This window comes from Anguilla rostrata, chromosome 1, assembly GCF_018555375.3.
Source record: "Anguilla rostrata isolate EN2019 chromosome 1, ASM1855537v3, whole genome shotgun sequence".
Taxonomy (NCBI): domain Eukaryota; kingdom Metazoa; phylum Chordata; class Actinopteri; order Anguilliformes; family Anguillidae; genus Anguilla; species Anguilla rostrata.
Window position 1 is genome coordinate 47,910,417 of NC_057933.1, and position 25,406 is coordinate 47,935,822.

The following is a 25,406-nucleotide window of genomic DNA, read 5'->3' on the forward strand; positions in this document are numbered from 1 at the left end:
AATCTAGGCTGCTTATCATTGGATCATCTAATCTACCACAGGACCTGATTAAACAACACTGGCTGCCATGTTTCTCCCGTTTGAAAACGTTCGGCCAAAACCAATCTAGCCAATCAGGTGCCAGTGGTGTTCCGTTGTATTAAAAAACAAACGGACAAATTTGTGGGTGGCAACAATTTTCTCAGTCAATGTTTTGATTGACATCTGCACGATGTAGCTGCACCTCCAAAGAGGTACTCTGACAGCATGATTAGGGCGGGGCCAGAATGAAATGCATAAAGCATTTTTCAAATATTAGAGGGCAGCACCCATATGTTTTCTACCAGTTTTTTCTACCAAATGATATTATTTCAGAAATGTTGAAACAACAGCATGAATTACAATGATTCATAAAGTAGGCATACAAACATGTTTACAGGTGAATCAGTAGGCTCCTAACTGGTGAAAGTGTGGACACCAGTAATGAAAAGGATATAAATAGGTGTTCAACAACCTAATTAGAAGGCTAATGATTCACCACAGTCTTTAATTTGATCAACTCAAAAAATTGTTTCCTCTTTTCCGCAACTGTTTGCAATATAGACAATAAGTACAATGTGAACATGGGGGTTTTATTCCTCATAATGGAATATGACATAATGTGGCTTCAGAGGGTAAATAATCCCTCTAAACACAAAAAGCATCTAATTAAGAAAAATGAACAGCTTGCTAAAATTCTGGGATTACAACTGTGGAGGGAACAAAAACCAGCATACACAGGGGGGCCCCAGGACGCACACACGTAATATTTCCTAACTTCTCATTGTCCTTGGGAAGTTCAGTGACTGGACCCAGAGGCCCCCATGGAAGGCCTGAGAACTTAGTGCAGTACATCCTTTCAGTCATAATAAAGATATTCTCCACCCTTAAGAGCCATGTGATCAACAGGGCTGTTTGAAGTGTGTGGAGAAAAAGACAAAACAAATGTAAAAGGGTGATACTGATCTTCTCAATGTGTCAAGCCCATAATGATGATAATAAAAAATGCAAACCCATTAAGAAAATGTAACTGGTCGTACAGTGAAGCTAACAATCTCAGACAAAAGACAGAACTCCTTGGGAATGCTGGAACAACTATTTAACCAGAAATAAAACGCATCTGACCAATCAGTGCTGTTTAAAAAAAGATAATTCAGCAGTCATGAAAAGGGACTGAAAGAACTGATTGGTAGGCCAGAGGAGGGGTTCTCTGGTGTGGCTGCTACCAAGCAACAGCATCGTCATGGTTCCCAGTTCCGGTCATGTGACCGGGACACCTGCAGGTTGTGGGAGTAGGGCATGGCTGCAAGCGACACTCTCAGGTCCTTCAGTCTGACGCATGCGCAGACGCAAACACCACTCTGAAGTCCCTCTTCTCAACTGCGCATGTTCTAATTACTTAATGTAGGTAAAGCGATGTGAGGCAGAGGAGCTATCGAATATGCTCAGTGATGTTGTTCTGCAGTTTTATCTGTTTTTGGCATTTTGTGAGGGATGTTGCACAAACTTTGACTTTCAGCTGTAGATCTTTTTAGAGTCATAACTATGCACGTTTTTACAACTATTTAGCCAACCATTTCATTTTCGATATTCATATATGACATTACATTTATTTTACAGTACAAGAAATGCAGAATATGAACATTATTGCTTTTTTCATTACTGTACAGCTATCCAAAAAACAAATTACCTTTAACTGAATATGAACGGTGTTCCTATGTTATTGGAACTTAGATAATAGATAATTAGATAGCATATGCAACTTCTTATTAGAATTTTTCAGGTGAGTGACTTTTACTTTGAGTTTTTAATTTTTGCCTTTGATTTCTACTTTTCTTCATTGTAGTTATTATACAGTTTTTATTACTGTTCTTTTGTTTAATTGTTGTTGTTCCTTAACTCTGTTTTCATTATGTTTGTTATTATAATAGAATACATACTTTTTGTAAATGTGAGCTTTACTACTGGTTTCCCATACTATGGACATTTCAGTTAGTGATGGCCTGGCCTCCTATCATAAAGAAGTAAAGAAAGGAATGCTGCCAGGATGCTACAATGTAGGAATGCAGTATTGAAGGTGCTCTTATAAAACAGTCCATCCATTAGTTGATAATTGAAAAAAATCAAGGCACTCTTCTGTAATATAAATTTTTAAAATGGCTTTATTGATGCATCGTGTCCACAGAGAAGATTATTTTAAAAGTATGTTATATACCTACGCATTTTGGTTTACTGGCCATTGTCAGGGTGACGGCAGCTCAGAGGAAGGTTAGTAAGCTGAATCACGTAGGTATAACATGCTTTTAAAATAATCTTCTCTGAGTATCAATAAAGGCCTTTTAAATCTTTATACTACAGAAGAGATTTCTTTTGTTATCAACAAAGGTGTGGTATGGCTTTGGTGTGGGTTGGAATAATAATAATTATGCATTTTATAGTGCTTTTCACTTGAAAAAGTGAAAAGACTCAAAGCACTTTACACATGACAATGAAATACAAGTCAGTACATAAATAGTGGCACAAGTGGAAAAAAAATACAAAAAAATATAAATAAGTGCATAGCTGGGATTCTAAAAAGATCGACAGCTGTAAATTTTGTGTGAATTTTGTGTAAAAGTTTGTGTGATGTCCCTCACTCAATCCTAAAAACAGACAAATCAGCATAAAACACCGATGAATGGTAAATAGTTCATTTAGAGCATGGTTCATTGTTGATAGTTCATCTACCGCTCATCACTTTACCTACATTAAGTACTTTGAACATGCGCAGTCGAGACGAGGGGCTTCGAAGTGGAGTTAGCATCCGCGCACGCATCAGGCTGTATATTTTTTGGGGTTGTGGGGGGTAGTGTAGGGAAGCAAGGTAGGCGTGGTCACGCACCTGCAGTAATAGAGCAGCAGACAGAGCAGGAAGAGGAGGATGAGGGCCATGCCTCCCAGGATGGCCAATAGGAAGGCGGTGTGGTAGGTGCTGATGTCCTTCGCCACCACTGCGCCTGCAAGGACAGGGTTCGCACGGTCAGACGCCGCACGCACCGGAACGGCACACAAGTCACCGCTGGCAGAGTGACTCACTGGCCTGTGAGTCACCTGTTCTCAGAACTGTCACCTCACAAATCATTCTGATTCATTTCACTGGTAGACCAATGGCCTTTGGTTATTTTGGTGAAGGTCCCTGCTGCCCCGCCCACTCCAACCAAAACAGCACTGCAGCTGAAGCCAATGCTCTTCTTTGGGGGGAGAACAGTAGTTCCTGAGAATGGTCTACTTAAATCAACCCTACCCCTAGCAGGACAGGAATGATGGTGTCCCACTGCTGTGGACAGCCAGTCACAACCAGCAGTAACTGGCTTTTATTTTGGTGGAATTCAGGAAAAGCATTGCCCAGTAAGCCACAGCCCAAATGTCCCTTCCAGGAATTGAACCCACAATCATTTTTCACACTCACTACAATCATGCAAGTCACTAAATCTGAATGCAAGCCATACATGTCCTACCGCTGCTGTCCCAACTTGACAAGTACAAACACATGAGAAAGAGTTTCAGATAGTTTCAGTCTATGACATTACGGTACTACAAAGTGGAACAGCTAAAACTAATAAAATATTTAAATAAATATAGATATGTGAAGTAAAGCTATGGCAGAAAGCCAGCTTTGCTTCAGAAGAAATGGAAAGTTATTAAAGAGGTAGGGAATAGTCAGGATTCATCTTGATGCTTTTGACAAACAACTGCATTCTTATTATCATAAATGAAAAAAATAAAAAATAAACTACGTACGTGTTTATTTCCCCATAGGGTTTTTTTGACCATTTGAGACAAGTTTGCTTTTTCAGTATCCACTCTCGGCAAAAGGGGGTGCTTTTTAATATGTAACAGATTCAACAGACTCACCAGATACTCAGCAACATATTTCTAAAATGGAAAGTTCTGTCTAATCAATCTTTGGCAATTCCAAGTCTGACGCATCCTGGTAATATTCACTGAGAGGCGTGACCACTGCATAACATCTGTCTCAAGTTCAATTGGTGTTGGCGATCAGATTTCAATGCGTTCCTAATGCGTTGAGGGTGCATTTACACCTTCATTTATATATGTATAATCCCTATCCTGGTATAATCCGCATGAAACGACCAGGTGTGAACGGGGTCTATGTCTCTCCCTATTGGCCAGCCTTGGCTGGTCAATGGGGAGAGACATAGGCCGTGTCAGATGTCATCAGCCCCCGGTACCCCTTACCTGTGTTGAGAGGGGACATGGCTACGACCCAGTAGCCCAGCTGGAGGGCAGAGTAGCTGAGAGTGAGCTGGCCCCCCTCCTTCTGCACGTACCCCAAACTACTCTTCAGCCAGACCCCTGGAAAACAAGGCAAACCCCCCCAAGTTTGAGTAACATGGGTCAGTCCACACATCCCACAAACAGATCTGGTTATTGTCTAGATGTGCTGGTTCCATTCCATGCCTGCTATAGGCCCATCCAGGTAAGATGTTGATCAGTGACCAGTGACCCTGTGTATGTCCTGCTAAGAAATGTGTGCAGACTGTTAGCACCGTTGAAAATAAAGATCCATTTACAAGGCCCAGCTTTCAGGTGCACTCAGATGAACAGGCTGCATCATGGGAGCAGATGTGAACGGCACACAGCTGGGCTCACAGCACCAGAGCTCGGACATTCCATTCTGCGCTGAGCCGGGGAGGCAACCATCTGATTTCAATTTGCTGAAAATAGATGCCTTTACAGTGAACTGACCCAAGAACAGCAGATGACCAAACGATGACGAGTGCTGAAAAACGCATCGCTGCAAATTAACACTAATTTTATTTGGGTCATGTGGTAAAAATAAGTTTTTCTACAGATTATTATTACTCACAAACTGACAAGTAATTTAAAAAAATGAATACCTCAGTGAATTTTTGTTCTGGTTTATGATACGGTTGACTTCTTACACGTGCTCGTGTCAGGTTTTGTTATTACCTCTTTTGACCCCTCTCCCAAACCCCATCCCCACACAGTGGTTAAAGCATCTTTTATTTTTCTTCATCAAGATGTATACAGTGAGGCCATTTTGTATTCCACCACTAGGTGGCAGCACATATACAGCGTAATTTTCACTGAGGCCAAACCCTGGCCTTTCCACACAATCTCAGCACTGCAGAGATAATCATCTCTAAACCAATGGTGGCAAAGGCTTTGCTTTCAGATTTACATGAAGGTGCTTATCTTCAGACATAAAAACCCTAACAACACACATTTTAAAAAGTGAATACATCACATTATAACCACTCAGCAGATTCTCTACAGTGACATACATTAGTGGAGAACATTGGGAGTGGTGACTCCCAGAAATACAAATATGCAATATCACCAAGAAGGCAGAGAGGCCCATTTACTATTGTGGAAAAATTCCATGACCAACGATATTCATATTTGAGATATTTCCTCACATACACTGCATGTTTCACATTTAAATTCAAGCATTTTTCAGACACTTTTACCCAGAGCACCATATGCAGCTTTTACATGGTATCCATTTGTACAGCTAGACATAAAACTGAAGTGAGTCAGGTACTCTGCTGAAGGGCACAGCAGTGTGACACCTGGGAATCGAACACAGAACGTTTCCTAACCCTAATACAGCACTACTGCCCCATTCAATACCGTGCCTCCATTCTCTTCACTCATCGCTGTGGAGATGTTGACTGTAGTGCGAGCCAAAGGAGAGATGTAGCAGAGTGTGTGTTTAAATCTGTTCTCTCTCACCCCCTCAGTACGTAGGGAGAGCTGCCATCCTGACAGATTGGTGACTCAGCAGGTTCATTCTCTCTCTTCCCCTGTCTCTCTCCCTCTCAGGATCTCTACAGTTCTCTCTCTCTCTCTCTCTCGCTCTCCCTCCCTCCCCCTCTCTCTCTCTCCCTCTCTGGGTCTCTATAGCTCACACCCTCTCCTCTCTCTCTCTCTCTCTCTCCTCTCTCCCTCTCTGGATCTCTATAGCACTCTCACTCTGAGTCTCTATAGCTCACCCCCTCCCTCTCTCTCTTTCTCTCTCTCTCTGAGTCGATAGCTCTCACACTCCCTCTCTCTCTCTGGGTATCTATAGACCTCTCTCTCCCTCCCTCTCCCTCTCTGGGTCTCTATAACCCTCTCCTCCCCTTTCTCTCTCTCTCTCTCTCTGGGTCTCTATAACACTCTCCCCCCCTTTCTCTCTCTCTGGGTCTCTATAGCCCTCTCCCTCCCTCTCATACTCCCTCTCTCTCTGGGTCTCTATAGCTTTCTCCTCCTCGCTCGCCCTCCCTCCCTGTGCAGTCGAGTGTAACAGGATCCGCGCCGGCCGTGCCATCGATAGTGCAGCTCCCCACACCGGCTGGGCTCCACAGGCCGGGCCTAAGAGGCATTCAGGCCCGTGCCACAGACACAGGCTGTGGAAATCTGTCACCAGGCCGCACTGGGATTGATGGTGCTGCTCTGAGAGGAGGGTGGGGGTTTGGGGGGTGAGGACTGAAAGGCACTGTGTTCAGCAGGACGGGCAGCGATGTGCGAAACGGCTGGTGGTCAGAGCGCTCCCTGGCATACGCACCCAGCGCTGTGCGCCGCCGCGTTCAGGGAGGTGTTCGGATGAAGAGATATCAAACATTCTGCCGGCGGTGTGGTTGCTCCACTGCAGTCTTTTCTAAACAGGCTTAGCTCCTGACATTTAAAGGAATCCCGAGGCTTAGCGCGATAGCTCACAGCCGGCGGCACCGCACAAACGGCCCGGCTTTAAAGCTGGGAACACTTCGCGCTCGCCGTACATGAAGCATTCCTTTTTGTTTTCAAGAAGAAAGAAAAGAATAAATAAATATTTAAAGCAACTTCAATAAAAAAAAACCCGTTCTATACACAAAACCTGACATTTAAACAGTTGAAACAGTCAACTATTTAACACGCAAAAACCTTACTTCCGTGGCAAACACTGTCCAAATACACACCAGGACAATAAACATATCGTGCGATTCATAGCAGAAGAGCAGGTTTCACACTCTCCTCTTTTTAAATCGAGGTTTATTTCCGGCAAAACAAACAATGGGCAGGCTCACAATGCGGGCCCGCTGATCTCTTATCGGCACAAAAAATATCCAACAATCGCTGGAGAAGTTTCAGATTCTTCATTACGCTTATCGAATTACAGCAGCCCCGTGTTTTTCCCGCCGGTTGCCTAGCGACAGGCGGGGTAAACAGGGGCGACCCGACGCGGCCGCTGACTGCCGGCTCTCAGCTGGACTCGTTTGGGTCGTCAGGGACCGCGCGCCTCCTCCACAGCGGCGTTTAGTCCTTAAGGGGGCGATAAAGGGCCTCTTTCCGAGCCTCGCCCTGGGGTTGGGGGTGCGTGCCATCCCCGAGGGGTATCCCGAGGGGTGCTTCTGCCTGGGGGCGTCAGGCTAGACTAGACTACACCGTTTTGGGGGGGGTGTTTGAATGAACTGCCCTACCAAAGTGAATCTGTAGCAATCGTGTTCCACTCCTTAAAGGCAGCCGCTGTCTCTATAAACAGGGCAAAGGGGAGACAAAGAAAAGGCTACATAGCTACAAATAAAGGCTAAACTACATGTGAAGTCAATGGTAAGGTCACTTTATATGGTCTTATGCAACATCACAGCTGACTTCTACAAAACAGAAATATCAATGAAACAGAATAAGCAAACTGCGCCTGGCCCTTGATTTCAAAATTGATTTCTTACTGAATTTTCTGAGAAAATCAATTGGAAGCTCCAATTACACTGTAGAATGATCCCAAACTACCATAATTTCTCACATAACAGTCCAAGGTGACCTTTAAGTGGGGCCTTTCAGTGGGCTGCTCAATATTACGCACCCTGTCTCTGATTGAGAAAGTGATTCTTTCAGCTCAGCAGTTCTGGAGGAGACAGACACCACAAACAGAACAGGCAAGGGAAGCTAGCCCGTTTCAAACCTGAAAACCAGGTGAGAGCTAATGCTGTGGCCTTCTACGACCAGTACCAAGTATCCCTGCTTTATTCTCTGAGGAATTCATCACACAAGGCTTACTACAGTCATAGTCATACCAGGAAGCTGGCTGTCTCAAAGGAAGAAACTTCTAGAGCGTGAAGAAACTAACTGAAAAAATAAAGACGCAGCACACAGCATTTCACAATAGACGGAAAACAGTGGGAGCGATTCTACTCTTGCCCAGTGCATTTTATCAACCTCGTCTGAGTAATACGGCCAGAAAGAACTCAATCATTCTTGCACTGGCTCTTACAGAGAAAAGACCTCAAAAAAACGCCCCACTAGCCACACAAGTGAGCGGGATTAGGTCTGCTTTCCATGACGTATATCCGACAATTATCTATCACTATTCCCAGTGAAGCGTGTCTATGTAAACAGGTGAGGTAAGAGACGAGAGGAACCTGTATGGCTGCTGTTTCTTTAGTGAGGAGGAACAGAGGAGGGAGAGAGAGGAGAGGAGCAGGCTCCTCACAGCTGTGTTTACACTGATGTGAGCTCCGCTCCTGAGCGGTTTCATCATCGTCAGCCGCTGGGTTACCGGGGGAGAGGAGCTGGCCCCGTTGTGAGGCAACGGGGGAGGGGGTGCGGTGGGGGGGTTGGGTTACCGGGTGGCGTGTCGCTGTGCTGGGGCTGCAAGGCTGGCTCTGGAGCTACCCGCCCGCATGTGTGTGTGAGAGACAGAGAGAGAGAGAGCTTGTGTGTGTGTGTCTGAGTGGGAGAATGAGTGAATATGTGTGTGTGTGTGTGTGAGAGAGACAGAGAGAGCTTGTGTGTGTGTGAGGGGTGTGTGTGAGAATGAGAGAGCTTGTGTGTGTGTGTGTGTGTGTGTGTGCGAGGCAGAGAGACAGACCTCGTGTGTGTGAGAATGAGTGTGTATGTGTTGTGAGTGTGTGCGAGCATGTGTGTGTGCGTGCGTGTTTGCGTATGTGTGTGTGAGAGATAGAGGGAGAGGGAGAGAGAGAGAGAGAGAAAGAGAAAGAACCAAGTGGGCATCCATGTGTGTACAGCTTTATGTGGTTTGTGCTGGACAGAGCCAGCTAGTGTACATGAGTGCATGTTTATGAGGGGCAGTGCTGGATGGGATGGGCGGCTCAAATCCATTTCTAAAAGGGCGGCCTCGATGGCAGACCCCCCTGCTGCCAGTAAGCCCCTCTCTGACGGACGGTTTACGAGCGGCGAAGCCGAGGACCGTCCGCGTGGGACCCGGATGCCGAGCCCTGTTAATGTCGGATGACTCATCTCTCCAGCTGCGGCCCGGAGGAAAGCGATCGGCTTTCTCGCTTTCGTAAACAAAGAAAATTCCTCAGTAGAGCCGTCCTGGAGCCGCGAACGCGCTGCAGCCGTCGAGGAGGGCCGCCAGCTGGACGGGAACAGCCCCGAAGCGTCCGTTCCAGGAGCGTTCGAGCTGGCTGCGCGTCCGCGTTTTCCCGCTCGGCCGGGGAAGCCTTCAGCGCGGCTGGTCCGCTCTACCTCTGGCCGAGATGTCTGAAGTCTCCCGCCGTGTGATTGGGTGCTCAGAAAAAACCTGGGAACTCTCGCAGCTGCTTTCTGTCTACACAAGCGACCGCAAGCCGCCTGCCGTCGCTACGCTAAAGCCGTGCGTGTGCTGGGATAAGAGCCCTGTCCTGTAACAGTCTTGCTGCCTGACGGCTAAAGCTAAGCAGGGGGGTGCCTGGGCTGGCACTCGGATGGGAGGCCGCCCTGAAAAGCCGCAGCTGGAAGCGTTATCGGCGGGCCCGGAGACCGCAGCTTTCCCCTCCGCCTCTGGGCCCACCAGAATATCCCGAGTACCTGTTCAGCCGCCACTGCGCTGTTGGACACGCCATCTGTTTAAAGGCCCTGACTCACTGTGCTCATTACTCACTGTGCACATTACAGGTGCTGGTTCCACAGTGTCCTGGCCAAATTTGCAATCTGACTCTCCTACGCCAGTCATAGCATCACCCTCCAGTTTATGTAATTGCTTAAACAAATCTCTCCCTCTCCTCTTCAGGTGATGTTTTGCATTTTCACATAAAATGGCTGCGGTGTACACCCAGGTGCCCCCCCCCTCCAACCCCAACCCCACCCTCTCTCACTCTTTCAGAGCCCTGACTTTCATTTCCACCCGTTTTAGGTGCCAAATTCACACACCGCTTCCCACGGGTAACTACGCACATTGTGCATGCGTTCATTCAAATGTTTTTGATTACAAATGGCTGAACACTCCAAGAGGAACTTTGGAACTCGAAAGCAATGTACATTTAGGCTGCAGTTCGAATGCATTCGGCAATTGCATTCAAAGGTCTTTGTGACTGAGTGAGGGACTTCACATTTACGGCCAAGAATTCAGCTGCTTTTCAACATTCTGAGCGGCCGCTGCTGCAGCAGGACCGTCACAGTGAGTTGCTCTGCACAAACAGGCACGCTAACGTGTGTTCTGTGAAGAAAAACCCACAAAGCTGTCCGTGCGCATGACAAGCCACTGTCGCTTGCCCCAGTCGCTGCACCCCACTTTGCCGAGTTAACCATAAATTACAGCCTTTCGCTTCCTCAGAAGGGACATCCATAATCTTCCTTCCAAATGTCATCCGCCGCCCTCCTCCCCGGACCGTGACAGTCTGAATAAGTCAGACGCACTGTAAGCCCTTCTGAGCAGTTTAAGAATAATGTCAGTGTATTATTGTAACGCTGTCTTCCCCATGACAACAGAGTGTGGTGCACAGACACCCTTAGTGTGGAACTTGAATCGCCTCAGTAAATGCCCAGCTGTATACACGGACAGAATTGAAAAAGCTGCCCAGGTCAAGAGGAAACTACTAAGAAATCAAATCAAAAGCTGCCATGTAATAATAATGCGGGCAGCCCTGTGGAGGAGTGGAGGTCTGCCAGTCTGTGTGACCTCATTAGGTACGTGGCGCAGGATGAAAGCTTGACCCCTGAACTCCTGATTCCCGGTCAGATCCTCCTCTTTAAGGAGAGATAAATGTGGCTCTGGTTTGAAGATGAAAGTATTTCTGACAGAAGGGTCTGAAGAACTAGAAAAATGACTGCATGTTCAATTTAACCGGCTATTCAGACTACAAATGAGACAGCCTTAGAAAACCTTTAAAAGAGTCTGTTTGTTGCCGTTCACGCTGAGATTAACGAGGTGTGGAACTGGGAAATATTTAAAAACTCTGCTCCCCTGCGGGAGGCCGGGAGTTCCCAAAATATCCCAGAATTCAGCTGGACAGACGATGGAGCTTTTCCAAAATTCCCGGAACCACATTCTTGCGTCCCAAAGACACGTGGGCAGCTCATAAAGGCTCGGGAACGGGGGTGGAAATTCGAACCTGGCGACGGGCGAGCGGCTGGAACGCGCTACTAACGAAGCGCTAGCGTGGCCTTCCTCTCCGGCCCTCCGGCCGACAGGCACGGCTCTGGCCACACCCCCAGGGTAAGGTGAGAAGGACCCCGCACTTTTACTGGCCATTCCGCACATCCCATTACCTCCCATTCTGGGGGCATCACATGGACTTAAAGTAATTCTGACAAGCATACCTGCATAATTCCTACAACGCGGTTCAATTTTATTTTTTTGCCACAACAAAAATGAAAAAGAAATTAAAGAAATGCTTTTTATAACCCATTACAGCTCCAAAGTCAGACCTGACTTTTTTTATCATCAGTCATCCAGCAGTTTAAATTCAGTTAAGTTCAACTCGGCTTGCCGACACTGCGCAATAAAAAAAAATCATCATTTTTGAAGTCATTTCATAAAGAAATAAACGGGAAAAAAAATTACAATATCAAACACTTATTCATCAGTGTTTTAGCCTGAAAGCAAAGTTTGTAAAATGCTCATTAGTGGATGATTTGTCATTTGGGATTATGCCAGGATATATGGGATATATTTACATAAAATGTTTTTTTTTCCCCATCAATCAGCGGTGACTGCCTTCTCCACTTACCAGAAGAACGTGTTTTACTTTTCTGTACTTCAGTAAAGGATTTATCTTCATAAAAGCAGAACTCTTCACAAAGGAATCCTAGAAGAGGAAGTTCCATCAATGCAAGACCAAGACCCTGAAAGCTGAGAGTGGTGATCCCAATCACAAAGATGATGTCATACAGGCATCCAATATGACATCCAATACTCCAGCAAAAAGGCCCTTTACCCAGACCAAAGTCACCCTCGAAAGAATAAGCACCCCTTGGTCTGTAAAAGGAATTCATGCTCTGTTGTTTGTACCAGCCAATAAAACTGTTTCACTGCAGCTGATGCAATGCTGTCCAAGCTGCTCATTTTGGAAGAAACTTAAAGGATTTTAAACTGTAATTGCAAAAGAGAGTAAAAGGACAATAAAAATCAACCTCCGAGTAACTGATCGCAAACCCTACTAAAATAAAACAGTGTCATTTTATCTCAAACAACAGTAAAAATGCATTATGATAATACGTTCATGTTTGCCACTATGCTGTTTGGTCTAGCGCATTACACAACATTTCTGAGCCTTCTGAGTGGAAATTCAGGTTTCTCAATTCAATCCATAGATGACACAATATCTGGCCGAGAGGATCGAGCTGAAGGAAGCACTCGCACCCCCCCCCGACCCCCCCGACCCCCCCGTTCCCCCAGTGAATGGTTCATTCCGCCGCCTTCCGTTTTGCTATGCGGGACTTCCTGATAAGCATTCAAACGAGCCGTTTATCCCGCAGATCGGCCGACGCGCTCAGATGAAAGAGAGCCTCCCCGGGCCCTCCGTTTCCCCTGGGAACCGGGCGCCGTCCATTTGACTATGCAAACCGGCAGCGCCAAGGTCAGGCGCACAAGCTGCACTTCGACCGCCCGGGTCTCACGCTGTTTACGCGGGAGGGGCGGGGGCAAATCTCTCGCCTCATTTCGCACCGTATCAATCTCCTTCATATGACTGCGTATAAAGATTAGAGGGTGAATAAACAGAGGGGTTTCTTATGCCCTGTTTGGAGAGAACACAAAAAAATGTGTGTTTCTCAACCGAAAAACACAAAAATGAATTGCTTCAAAAAGAAAGGGATTACTGCGCCTAATTTTCATTGCGCAACGGATGTTTTACAATAAATGATTACACTGTGATCACGAAGTCCTGAAATAAAGCTCGTTGTTAGTTAAACAGTACATGGCCCTCGTTCGCATGAAAAACCACAGGGCAACACAAAAGGTCCGATGTAATAAATCTGTAATCCAATACAAGTTCCCAATGCTAACATAAAAGCATATGGCGAAGCCCAGCTGTTGCACAAAAAAGGAAAATCGCACCATTTTTCCTTGAAACTCCAAACTCTCCAACATGGATGATCTGAAGCATGGTGAGGAAGTAGATGTTAACCCCAGGACGTGCTAAGATTAGCATATTTTGTTACAAAGAGCACAGATCAATGCACCAGTAAGTCTATCGTACAAGATCCTACATTCCCACAGCTGTTTTATGTCTTCATCCTTGGTCTATGCATGCACCAGAGTCAGATTACATTACATCAAAACCACGGGGTTAATGCTCGCTAATTATTTAACAATATAAACAGTAGCACTTTGTGAGATTCTGAAGAGATCGTTTATGCTAAATATCAGTCTGTTAAAAACAGGCAGACAACAGTCACATGGGCCAAATAAAATTACAAAATGTAATTACTGTGTTAAAATCCTAGAAGCCGTTTGTCCACGTTCAGACAAGACGCTGAACTCTGATGGAGGCCAGCTGTAATGAGTACATCAGTGTGGTCTCAGCCGGCAAATGCATATCAAAAACATTTCAGCTAATGTTCAGTCCGCGTCCGTGGACATCCGTCTCCCACAATGCTCTGGGGTGCGATCGCACGTCCACACAGGCAACAAAACAAATGACAAATAAAAATACTCGACTGGTTCTGTCGCAACTTTAGACACGCATTCCAGACCGGGGCCTGGTTGATGCGGGCTTGCAGAGTTTTTTGTAGGGTGAAGACGTCTGTTTCCATTTGAGAGTTTTCCTGTTAGTTTCTGCGCCATCCTTGGCTCCAAGCCCCCGTTCCCTCAACAGGTTATCCCTGAAAAGTGCTAGTTCCTTCCTCAAATTTATGGCCCATTGAAACTGCACTTAATGGAGCTTAATTTGTATTCCCCTGGTAGGTAGAGTAACTGCACAAAGTCACCATCACAGGGTTGCATGTAGATTAACTGGGCACACAAAAAAGTGCACTTAGATTACATATAAGAGATCACAAGATCACAATTTCACTCAGCGTAGGATAATAACAATAGTTTTTTAAAAATTATTATGTGCTGAAAGTGAGCCTTCCTTATCTTAGGGGCATTTGATCTTAACGAATACATTGTATCTTGCAAGGATGGTTCAGTATGAGCAGTATGTGCTGGCAAGAGACAAGAGTGATGACTAACAAAAACATTTCCCCATTTGGGGAAAAAAAAAAACCATGCAAACTCAGAAGACAAGTCGTGCGGCTTACTCTCAAGCTAAAATCATTTTCTGAAACACAGAAAATTTATAAAGGCACTGCAGACCATCTCAAAGAACCAATTCGCCACCCCTTGTTAACAAAAAAAAAAAAAAAACTACGATGACCATAAGCCTCCATTTTGAACTTGCAGCAACCACAACCACAAGGTTTGACTTCTGGGAGAAAGGTAAAAAGGGACTGGGCTGCGGCTGTTCGGCGGCGTTTGTGAAATAAAACTGCAGGTGGTCACTCGAGTGGCTGCGGAATGTGAAAGGCATTGTGGGGGAATTTTTATGAACGGCATGTTTAAAGTGATTGAGTCCCCAGATGATATCCTCGGTGTGGAGGGGGGGGGGGCGGGGGCAGGCAGGCCCGTAAATCACACATCTGTTTTGGTAGTGCGCGGCCTGGGCCTCGAAGGCAGGCTCGGCAAGAATCGTGCCGCTGCAGAGCCCAGGGATTTCGGACGGATCTGACGCTGGGCCTGGCAATAACGGCTCCTCTGACAGGCCGAGGTAAATCACCACGCGAGTAAAGCTGCGCTCGGATTGGGTTCAGCTGGCGTGTAATTAACGGGACGCGCGGAGGTTTGTGATGGAGCGGTTTCTCTCACGGGGAGCGGTTTCTCTCACGGGGGAGTGGCCTCGGGAACGCACACGAAGCGCAGGTGCGCACGCATGGCGACGCACGCTCACGCACATCCACGCGTCACCTCTGTCTCACGCGCGTACGCCTGCACACACACACGTTTCATCACTGCTCAGTCAAACACGCATGTACATACAAGCAAACACAGGTGCATGCATGATATCGCTAAAAAGAATGTGCATGTGCTATCACATAAGAAATTCAAAAACTAAAACTGCACTGAATATTCAACCTCACAGGGCGACACTCTTATGGGAAAGAAACTAACTTGCGACCATAACAGCCTTACTACTTTCAAGTGGCATGACTTAATAATAAGATTACTAAGGTTAAGACTTGAGACCGCTTTGTATATGAAAGCAAAAGATTTTGCATTGCGTCAACCTCGGAACAGGTCAGTCTTTCCACTGTGTCTCTGTTTATCAGATGTGAAGCTTCACTCGAGCCTCTCCCACCTGCCCCCCCGTGCAGCAGCCGGATAACCCAGGCCTCCGCCCACATGCCAGGAGGCTGCTGTGGAGCCCGCTTTTCCTCCTGCCCGGCCCTGTAATCACAATAGACTTTCCTCTCCTTCCCCACAGGAAACCCCTGCAAAAACCCAAATAAGAGACCAGCCGCCTCCCCCCCTCGCCCAGCAAACACTGAAGGACTTATCTCGTCAAGAGGGACACCACAAATTCACACAACTGCCTGGTGTAACAGTGACACTAAACGGCACCCGAGGAGCCCTGTTTGTGTCATTTAAACGAGCAGATAAGATCATTAGCAGCTGACAGATCAGGGTCTGTATTCCAAGGCTGCGTATTCTAGAAAGGTCCGTCAGAAAGAAGCAGAACATAGATGGTTAATTCAGGTTTTCTCCTAATCTCCTAAAAGCTCTGTTCTGCTCTTAAAAGACTTTCTTATCTACAACAAGGTAGCTGACTTTCTTATCTACAGTAACGTAGCGTTAGGTCTTTCCTCAACTTTTGGAATCCCCGATGTCACATGACACCAGAGTCAGCGCGAGGGACGCACTCACCGAGTTTGGGGTCGAACCTCCAGGCGGGGACGTGGTCATTCTCCTTCAGGCCGCTGTCGGGGGGCAGCGGGACGCTGATGCTGACCGGCTGGCTGACCTGCAGCTCCCGCCCGCTGCTGCCCAGCAGGTGGACGCTGACGGCCGTGATGGGGGTCAGCTCGAACCTCCGGTCGTTCCCTGAGGGGAGAGAGCGGGGGCGAGAGAGAGGAGTAGGGAAGGAGAGGGAGGAGTGCAGAGATTAGCTGACTGCGTGACTCAGCTTCACTGAGCACAAGGAAGTTTGTGAGGGGGGAGGTGGGTGGGGGGGGGGGCGTGACGGGGGCGTGTTGCTGTTGGAGCCAGACTGGGATTGAGAATGAGGTCACTGCCTGTTGCAAACTCTTAATTGAGGGGGTTTTTCAGGCCCTCTTCCCTTAACAATAATCTCACTACTGCTGTGTCCGAAAGGCCTTCTTCAGCAAGAGACTACTTTCTCTGGGTTAAACAGATAAACATTTGCAGTACATTGTAACTGGTGAAGTGACTTGATTTGTGGTTTCACAATGCCTTCACTATTGCCGTTATTGCTTGGCAATGTCCCCTTGAGTGTAAACAAAACAAAAAAGCTGCATTCCATTTCAGCTGACGGTGGCTTCCACGAGATCCTCACTGTTGTCATGCAACAGTTTCCCAGCACCACAATAGCCCCGCTCGGCCAGATTAGCCATATCGCTTACCGATTCTCTGCTCTCCCAGGGCACAAACTTTAAGAAATATCAGCCCCGCCCTGCACGTGCATACGCTGCACACAGGAGCCTCATCACCGCGAGGCTCAAGCTCCGCCCACCAGAACAGGCCGCCGCCGAAGCGCTAAGCCACGCGGAGCCGCCCGGTCGGACGCCCTCGTTGTCCCGCGCAGACGCCCTCGAGATACGTCTCGAAACACGCGGACACGGGCTATTGTGTTTTCGGGGACGAGACCGCGGAAGGTTCCGGGTCTTCTGAAGGATCCTCCTGCCGTCCCTTGGCTACCGACGAGCCGCCCTGAACAAAGCCAGGGCTGTGTAATGGCTTCATTATGAGCCGAGCCATTGTGCCAGGCGCTGGCCTGCAGGGCGATTACAGAGGTGTAACGCGGACACTTTCTTCTGCTCTCTCGAGACAGAAAGATACGCAGCGCATTCGCGACGGCGGTGTAATTAAACAGTTCAGAAACAAAAATACTGAATTGAGTCATTAATCATGTGGAAGAAAAAATGTATTTCATTAGAAGGACAAGATCGCATGAATGTGGACTATGGATCCCGTTGAACTGACTCAACACCTTCAGAGTGTAAAAGCAACGGGAGTAAACGCATGAAACACCAAGAACATCTGCAGAACTTCAAACTAAGCATGACCTCAGGCACGCCCAATTCAAAGCCTTAACCTTTGTTGTCTTTTTCCCCTGAGAGACCATATTGGAGTGAATCCTGCTGTGATCCAACTCCGGTCAACTGGAGAACACATCAAAAAACAAAATGAGTTCTACCGGCGGTCCTGACAACCATAATTGAACACACCTGGAGCTCATCCAGCAAGGTCTTGCACAGACAAACCCAAACGGTTCTACGGGCGGTCCTGTAGGCGCGGCTCGGCGCCCCTCTCACCTGTCCCATTGCCTCCCAGGCCCTGCAGGTAGGGGAAGCGCTCCAGCTCCCAGGCAGAGCCGGCCACGGTCAGCAGGGCGGTCAGGTTGCTGTAGCTGGCATTGGCTGGCAGGCTCAAGGCCCTCCTCTGGAACTGCACGCAGGGCTGCACCCTCAGACCTGGAGCACCGGGGGATGGGGGGACAACGGGGGGGAAGGATATGTGTGGGTCACAAACCAAACGCCACTGCGAAGCATCTAGACCGCCTTGTCTAATGAGGAAACAAAAAATCTGAGGGATAATGGGAACTTCACTGGTTGGACAGATTTTTTAATTGGGCTGGTAAACTCCTAATAATTTACAAGAAGGAGAGATGTCCATTAAATTAGATATTAATGCTTAAAAACGAATTTAAGCCTTAATATCTATTAATATCTAAGCGTTGCTTTTGTCATGGAACAGCATAATATAAAGCACTTTGATAAATCATTGATACTTGGCTGATTGAAATAACCTAATAAATAAATAAATAAAGCAGATGAAATCATTGACCGGGTGAAGGAAGCTCTTTGGATGTACTGTAGACATACAGCAGACCTCAGAGATATGAAACTCAGAATTATGGACTGACCAGTAAACCAAACAGGATATGATGTAGTATAAGCAACTGCACATTTTCAAGCTTCTCATTATATATATACATATTCTCTTTGTTATCAATGATGCAAACAAATTTTCAAAAACCCTCCCCCTCTGGGCTGTATGTTGGAAGCATCTAAAATGACCAGGTGGGAGTAAATTCCCAAGGAAGCAGAATAATAAAACAATGGCAGCCTACCTTTTTCTGCACAATAAAAGAGGCTTTTAAATGCATTGCTTGACACAAAGATGGATGCTTTCATTACTTAAAAGTGCCAGAAGCAGTTAAAGCGGAGCTGGGTAGTTAAAAGCAGCCTACTCATTGGCAAATCTCTGGCCCCTCGCGTGACTTTTATAATACACTAGGCCAGGGATAGGCTGCCTTGGTCCTGAAGTGCCAGAGCTGTTCCTGTTTTTCACTCCAAGCCTACATCTACACATTAACTCTATTAATTATTGGGCTGGAGGTTTTCAGCAGGCCACCATTCCGGCTCTGAACACACAGGCTCAGGCTCTTAACGGAAAACAGAAACATTACTGGAACTCCAGGACCAGGACTGCCTACCCCTGTGCTAGACTAATCCCTTACTTACTTTGAACTCTCAGCCTGGCCAGTATCAGCTATGTAATAGTCATCATTTTAAATAGGTTTAAGTTTCTCTGTAATGGACACATGCATTCTTTATGATGTTTCAACTTGCAGTTTGCAATGCGTCTTTATATGTTATCTTTAATAACAATTGTCAAATAAATGTTATTATTATTATGGTTATGCACCTTAATATTCTGCATCTGTCATAAAACTAAAATGGAAAAATAATGTTCAAATGAGAGTCAGCTTACATTCCTCATGATATTTAATATATTAACTATTATGACACATCTTACTATGTGGTATCCAGTGGTAAGCAGGAAAAATAAATGTTCCAGTGAGCCCCAGCATGTGACTTGTTTGATCATTAACTCTGGCCAGAAAAGGCCAGAGTAATGCAAGCAACCGCTCCAATAACATTACTTAAATTAAAATGGGTGCCTTTTAGCTTCACTTTCGAGAAGGTACGACCATTTTTCCGAGCAGAAAACTGCCCCATTCCCCAAGGATTCGTATCTCTGAGGCAGTGCTGCGCTGTGATTCCGAGCACAGCGAGCCTCCCCACGCCCCCCCCCCCCTCCACGTGCGCACGCCGCAGTGGGTATCTGGGGGTATGGAACCCCTCCCTGCCCGGGCAGACTGCGGAGCGGTCCCCAGGCGTGTCCGGCCTCGCTCTGCCTCTCCCTGAGTGATGAGGCCTGCGGCGCTGCTCCCGTGGGGAGGCCGGCGGTCGGCCGACAGACACTCGCTCTGCACGCTCGCTCTCTCTCTCTCTCTCTCGCTCTCTCTCTCTCTCCCGCGGTGAGGTCATGGTGTTCGCGAATGGATTCCTGTGCAATGAGGCAATGCCCCGTCTGTGGATTTCACATTTTTATTATCGTACCTTTTTTTTAAATTTTTTTTTTTTTAAACACTCATAAGATTAGGCAACGACGCAATGCTCCACCTGTGGGTTTCTGATTTAACATTATCATTGCTGTTCTCATTATTTTATTTATTGTTAATATTTTGCCTTGAACTCGAGACTGGTTGCATGAAGGAGCAGACTAGCATAGCTGTGTAGTGCTCTGTAGTGCATTACAAGGGCTGCTAGGTGGCTCAACTGATTGAGGCAATGTTCTCGTTGCAGTCCATGGATGAGACCCGTGGCCCGGGATCGAACTCCAACCGTGCCAGTACTGACTGTGGCCACATTGCGTCCTTAGGCGGTAACGTCGCCCAGGGTCAGTCAGCGGGGACCTCATTGCTCTCCAGCGTCCCCTGCTGGTAAATCTGGGGCTGTGTGCCGGGCCTTATTTGTGAGCTGCAGTGTGATAAGAAGAGGTGCTTCGGAGGAGAGCACGCTCTTGTCTAAGCTCGCCCAAATCGATAGCCAGGGGGGGTCCGGTTACGAGAGCTGATATTTGATTGGATGCTCCAAACGTTTAACATTCCTCTTATAGGATGTTGCTGTAATGGCTGCTGTAAGGGTATAAGTGATTCCCTGGGCACAGAGGTAATTAGCGCTGTGCTTGTTTGTAGGCTCACAGCACGAGTCCCTTTCTGGGGGGGGGGGGGGTTCACTCACATTTCTCCCGTCACCACCTGCTCTGCTGCTCTCCCCCTGACCTCCATACATTCATAACCATCTCCCTTATTGGTGTCATACCAGGGACACAATGAACTTATGAGCCTTATAATTCTACACCCAGCTGGAACCGAAATCGTGGTGCTGAACATGCAGTATGAACATATGGGGGCCCCAAGGTCAACACTGTCTGGTCTATATCCACCAGCAGAGTCACAGTGAAGAGTGAATCCATAGGGGCACAGTGCTGGTGGAGGATGTCCTCTACAAATGTTACCAGACACCCTAATATTACAGGGTGCATTCCCTATGGGGGTATGGGGAGTTTCTGGTTGGCTGGGAAATGGCAGGACCACCACAGAGTTGGCAGCCAGAGGAGATCTCTGAGAGCTACAAGCAGGGTCCCTTCCCAGAATACAAAGCGCTGCTCCACTCGGACGAAGCGGCACCTCGCTCCCAAGAGACGGGCTGAGAGAGGGCACTCAGCGAGACACTCCACATAACTCTGTATAAATAGTGCTGCTCATTCAAATGCACGGTTCCAAATTTAAAAAAGCATTCAAAATTCTAATTAGCATGGCGCAGGAACGGCTAGCAAACCTCAACTTTGATCCGGACAGACAAAACAAGCAATTCTGATGCCAAAACTACCATTAGCAAGAGTAGCTACATTTAACACCTGAAATAAAGGCCACATATTTACGCACACAATGAAGGGGACCTTTTAATGACTGAAAATTAATTCAGATCATAAGCTGAATCGAACAGTACGACTTTCTTTAATCCAGTGAGGTTTTTTTTCAGGTAGAGGAAGCATTATCCAAGGGCATTAAAATGCATATTCCCAAAGCACATGTAAAAGAAATGACTGAATTGTTCTTCTGTCGTAACTACAGCTTTCATACAGTCATACCATCCTTCTCAGAAACCACTGTGATACCATCTTACTCCAAAACAGAAGGGGAGGAGGGTTTACAGCTAAGACGTGACAATGAAAGCACCCAGTACATGTCCCTAATTTAGGTTTCCGACCGATGTAAGCACACTGCAGACAATGACTGTGGATGACCATGTATGGGCGCGGACCCTGTGCGTGGGCCTGGCTGTCATCCTTTTGTAGTGGGCTTTCAGTTAAGTGACGCTGAAATAAAGACACAGTTTTCACTCTCGGTCCCAGGGGAGGGGTCTCATGAATGCCAAGTGATTGGAATTCCTCTCCACTGGCGCATATTCCCTGGGGGGTGCTGATATTGGCTTTAGGGCAATTAAAGGGCCCAGACACCGCACCTGACTCCTCTCTTCAGATGTCAAAACCAGACAAATGACAAGAGGAAAAAAGCACATCCTTAATTCGATTGCCTATATTCACAAAGGGGAGTACATCATGCACGACATAATAAAATGGAAACAGAAGAACGTTACATTTGCACTTACGCTCACCCCGCAGACATTTAAGGAAGGGGGACATCCTTCAATTCATTATTTTTATTTACGTTTGTGTGTGTGTGTATGTACGTGTAGAGGAAGAAGAGGAATAGAAAATAATAATAGCAAATAAAATACTACATTTTGTATGTTTGCAGGCTGATAAGATGACGGTACAGAACGTGTGACTCGTTACCTGGAAAGCCAGAGACGATATGCACCTCGTCCTCGTACACCATCAACGTGGCCGCCCTCTCAGGAAGCAGGTCCAGGCTGAGAGACGAGAACACTGCAACAGACACACATCCCACCGCTGACACCAGTACAAGGCCTCTACCGCGTCCTTTCACTGTGCTTCAGAGCCCTGATGGTCCTCTGCTCTTCCCCAGTTACATATACATTCCTCTCTCATAAGCACAGATAACAGTCTTTACTTTAGCCTTCCTCGGTTCTAGTCCTATTGTTTGAGTATCTGAAGACTCAGTGACAGTTAGTAGAGGGCTTTCCTCCATTTTTTGCCATTACTCATTCCTACAGCATTATCAGTTGTGAACAGACCTCAACATATCAGGGCTATACATATGCTTTTCCCAGCCCGTGTGCATTTTTGATGAGATGGGCTATACAAGTCCTTGTCTCATGCAGATTAAATCACAGTTGTAGCGGTTACATTTTTTCCTGTCAAAGTCACCATCATGTTTTTTTGGGGGGGAAAAACATGACTGTAAGCAATCCCAGGCATTCCATGCTATAACTCAAAGCATAACCTCGAGCCAGACTATCCATCTCCCAACTTCAATGGCGGTCAAATTGAATTAAGGGGGTTCAGATGAGACTAAACACTGGAGATGACTTCCGAGAGAGAGAGGAACCATACTTAGAAGCTAAAGCAATGGAACATGTGACCTGCTTTTAATGGGACTCACTTGCTAATTCTTTAAGAACATGGAGAACATGGTTCTAACTCAATGGTACAAATCTTTCTTGTCCAGATTATTCCCTTGCATGGATAGAAAAACACTGCAAAATGAAGTGCAAGTAATAAGCTAATACACACTACCAGTCAAAAGTTTTAGTCACTACCAGTCACTTGTGTTTTTGTACTCCGTTTTGAGTCAACTTTAAGCAGTTTATCTTCTGCAAATGTCTTCAAATGGCACAAGGAAAGAAGGGAGTAGTTAGAAGTTAAAAATAATTTGGAGTTTGTAAAAAAAAAAAAAAAAAAAAGCCATATTTGGATAAATAAACAGGTGAAGAATTTCTTTCCATTTTCCAACAAATGAAGTAATATCGCCTTAGTTTAGGATGAACTGCACGGAAAGGTCAAGGAGAAGCAACCCACAAGTGGAGCACATCTGTGGGACCGTCTGCAGCACAGCTGGTGTGAACTTTCAGAACCATATGACCGGCTTTGTAGAAAAAAAGGCATGAATACACTCAAAATGCAAATAATTTTTTTGGTAAAATAAAAGCTGCTTATTTCTTTGTTGAAAATTGTGGGTGCACTAAAACTTTTGACCAGTAGTGTATTAGACCCTCAATTATGAACAAAGCAATCTTAAAAAGGGCACCCGGGGTTTTACTACCAGGAAATAAAGAGCAGGAAATCTGCTCAGCTGGATGAACCAAGAATTTAAGCCAGGGATAGAAAGGCATTACTGCACCTCTAATACTTAATGCTTTTTAAAAAATTGCGATTTCAAATTTATTTCAAGCTCTTATTTTGACAAAGAGAAAAAAACGTACACTGCAAGGAATATTACTACAATGACATTTAATGTTTAGTCAGGCCCAAGGTGCCATTTAAGTTTTTAAGCTTGTTCACCATTATTTCCTTTCCCAGTTCCTTATTTACCTTCATGGAAATGACTTCCAGCAGTCTGCTATTGCCTCTTTGTGCTTTCTCTCCCTCCGGCTCTGTTAAACATGCTAATCTCTTCCCTCATAGTATTGCTTGCACTTCAGCCCTCCCCCCTCAGCCCCCCTTTCAAGCTCCATTCAGCTGCCTCCAAGGGGTCCTCGATTAAAAATTTATTTCAGTAAGTGCCAGGGCCCAGCATGGTCACTGAATAATCCTAAAACTGGAGCGGATCTCAGCGCCGCTAAAACATACCAGGTAATCTGGTTGGTCCCCAGGGGGCGGAGTTTGGCACATAGCCCGCCTTGGTTGCCGTGACAATCAACAGGGTGCCGACTTTGTAGTGAAATTTGATGAACGCGCTGCCGTCTGCCCCCGATGTTTCCGTGGCGAAGGAGGTCTGGTTGGTGAAGATCTCGATGGCGGCTCCGGAGATGGGCTGATGCGTGCTCGCGTCGCTCAGGTGGACTTTCAGCGTGACCTCTGTGCAGAAAAACAAAAACCAGAATTCTCACTTAGTGGCTAACGACCGCAATCTCTGCTCCGCTGTCATCCAAGTGGCAGCTACCGTTCCAAGCACAAAGCCAACTGTACCTCTGAAGACACTTCATCTGCAAATGTCTGAGTGAAAAGGTTTTGCTATATATTCTATACGTAAAACTGACCCCAAATGGAGGGATACAATAGGGATACATCATGTCCAGCTATTTATTCAAACTTATAATTTTCTTTTATGGAAAATGAATCATACCTAACAATGTACATACATGTACCTCCAACAATATTTATTGCCTCTTGAACCTATTCCAACCAACATGCTGACTGACAAATCACACCATTAAATGTCCAACTACTGTGTTCATTATGCTACATATTGCATTTGAAAGGGATTTCGCCTTATTTATTTTCCTTTATTTAAACAGGTAGTCTCATTGAGATCGAGATCTCTTTTTCAAGAGAGACCTGCATGTACATGTAAAACACATATAAAACACATTCAACAGACAAGTGCATAAAATAAAAAATAAAAATTTTTTTTTAAAAAAACATTGGACAAGTACAGAGCTGTAAACAAACATACCGATATAACCGCCTTAATGTTGTTTTACTACAAAGTCTAAAGTCCATATGACAAGCACACCACAGCTGTGTGTGAAATTTGAAATGCGTAACACACATGCACAAAGAGTAATGTACCAATGATATATAGCTGTATGAAACCAAGATGTTGACCTATCAGCTGGTCTTCTGATGATGAACACAAATAAACCCTAAATCTGATCTTTATCTGGTTAATCTAAAGTTAGCCAAGTACCATGGAGATACTGTACATGTGCGACAATCCACATATTTTAATTTTACAAGCTACTGACCTTGTTTACAGCACATTTGACCAATGAAATTAAAATAAAAGGATAATGTGATATTCAGCAATGCACGTCATTTACAATCACTTTCCTGTGACGTGTATATTTCACTTTAAATGAATAGGATTTTTCTGGGTGGTGTATCCAGCTAAAGCTCCAGACCTCTGCAGGAATGTGCCCCGCAGTCCGGGACAGGATGTGGACTGTGCCAGTGCTGCCTG

The 25,406-nt window shown here is 46.0% G+C and overlaps 1 protein-coding gene across 2 annotated transcripts in view; it reads right to left on the reverse strand.

Moving 5' to 3' along the window:
- The window catches only part of fam171a1 (family with sequence similarity 171 member A1), a 54,282-nt gene that overhangs the window by 2,896 nt on the left and 25,980 nt on the right, over positions 1–25,406 (reverse strand). For both annotated transcript variants that reach the window (XM_064339283.1, XM_064339277.1), the window contains exons 2-7: positions 24,074–24,301; positions 22,157–22,249; positions 17,758–17,916; positions 16,130–16,306; positions 4,258–4,374; positions 2,900–3,014 (exon numbers count right to left, since the gene is read on the reverse strand). In XM_064339283.1, coding sequence (XP_064195353.1) covers positions 2,900–3,014; positions 4,258–4,374; positions 16,130–16,306; positions 17,758–17,916; positions 22,157–22,199 — 611 coding nt within the window. In that variant the 5' untranslated portion in view covers positions 22,200–22,249; positions 24,074–24,301. The remainder of the gene's footprint in view (positions 1–2,899; positions 3,015–4,257; positions 4,375–16,129; positions 16,307–17,757; positions 17,917–22,156; positions 22,250–24,073; positions 24,302–25,406) is intronic.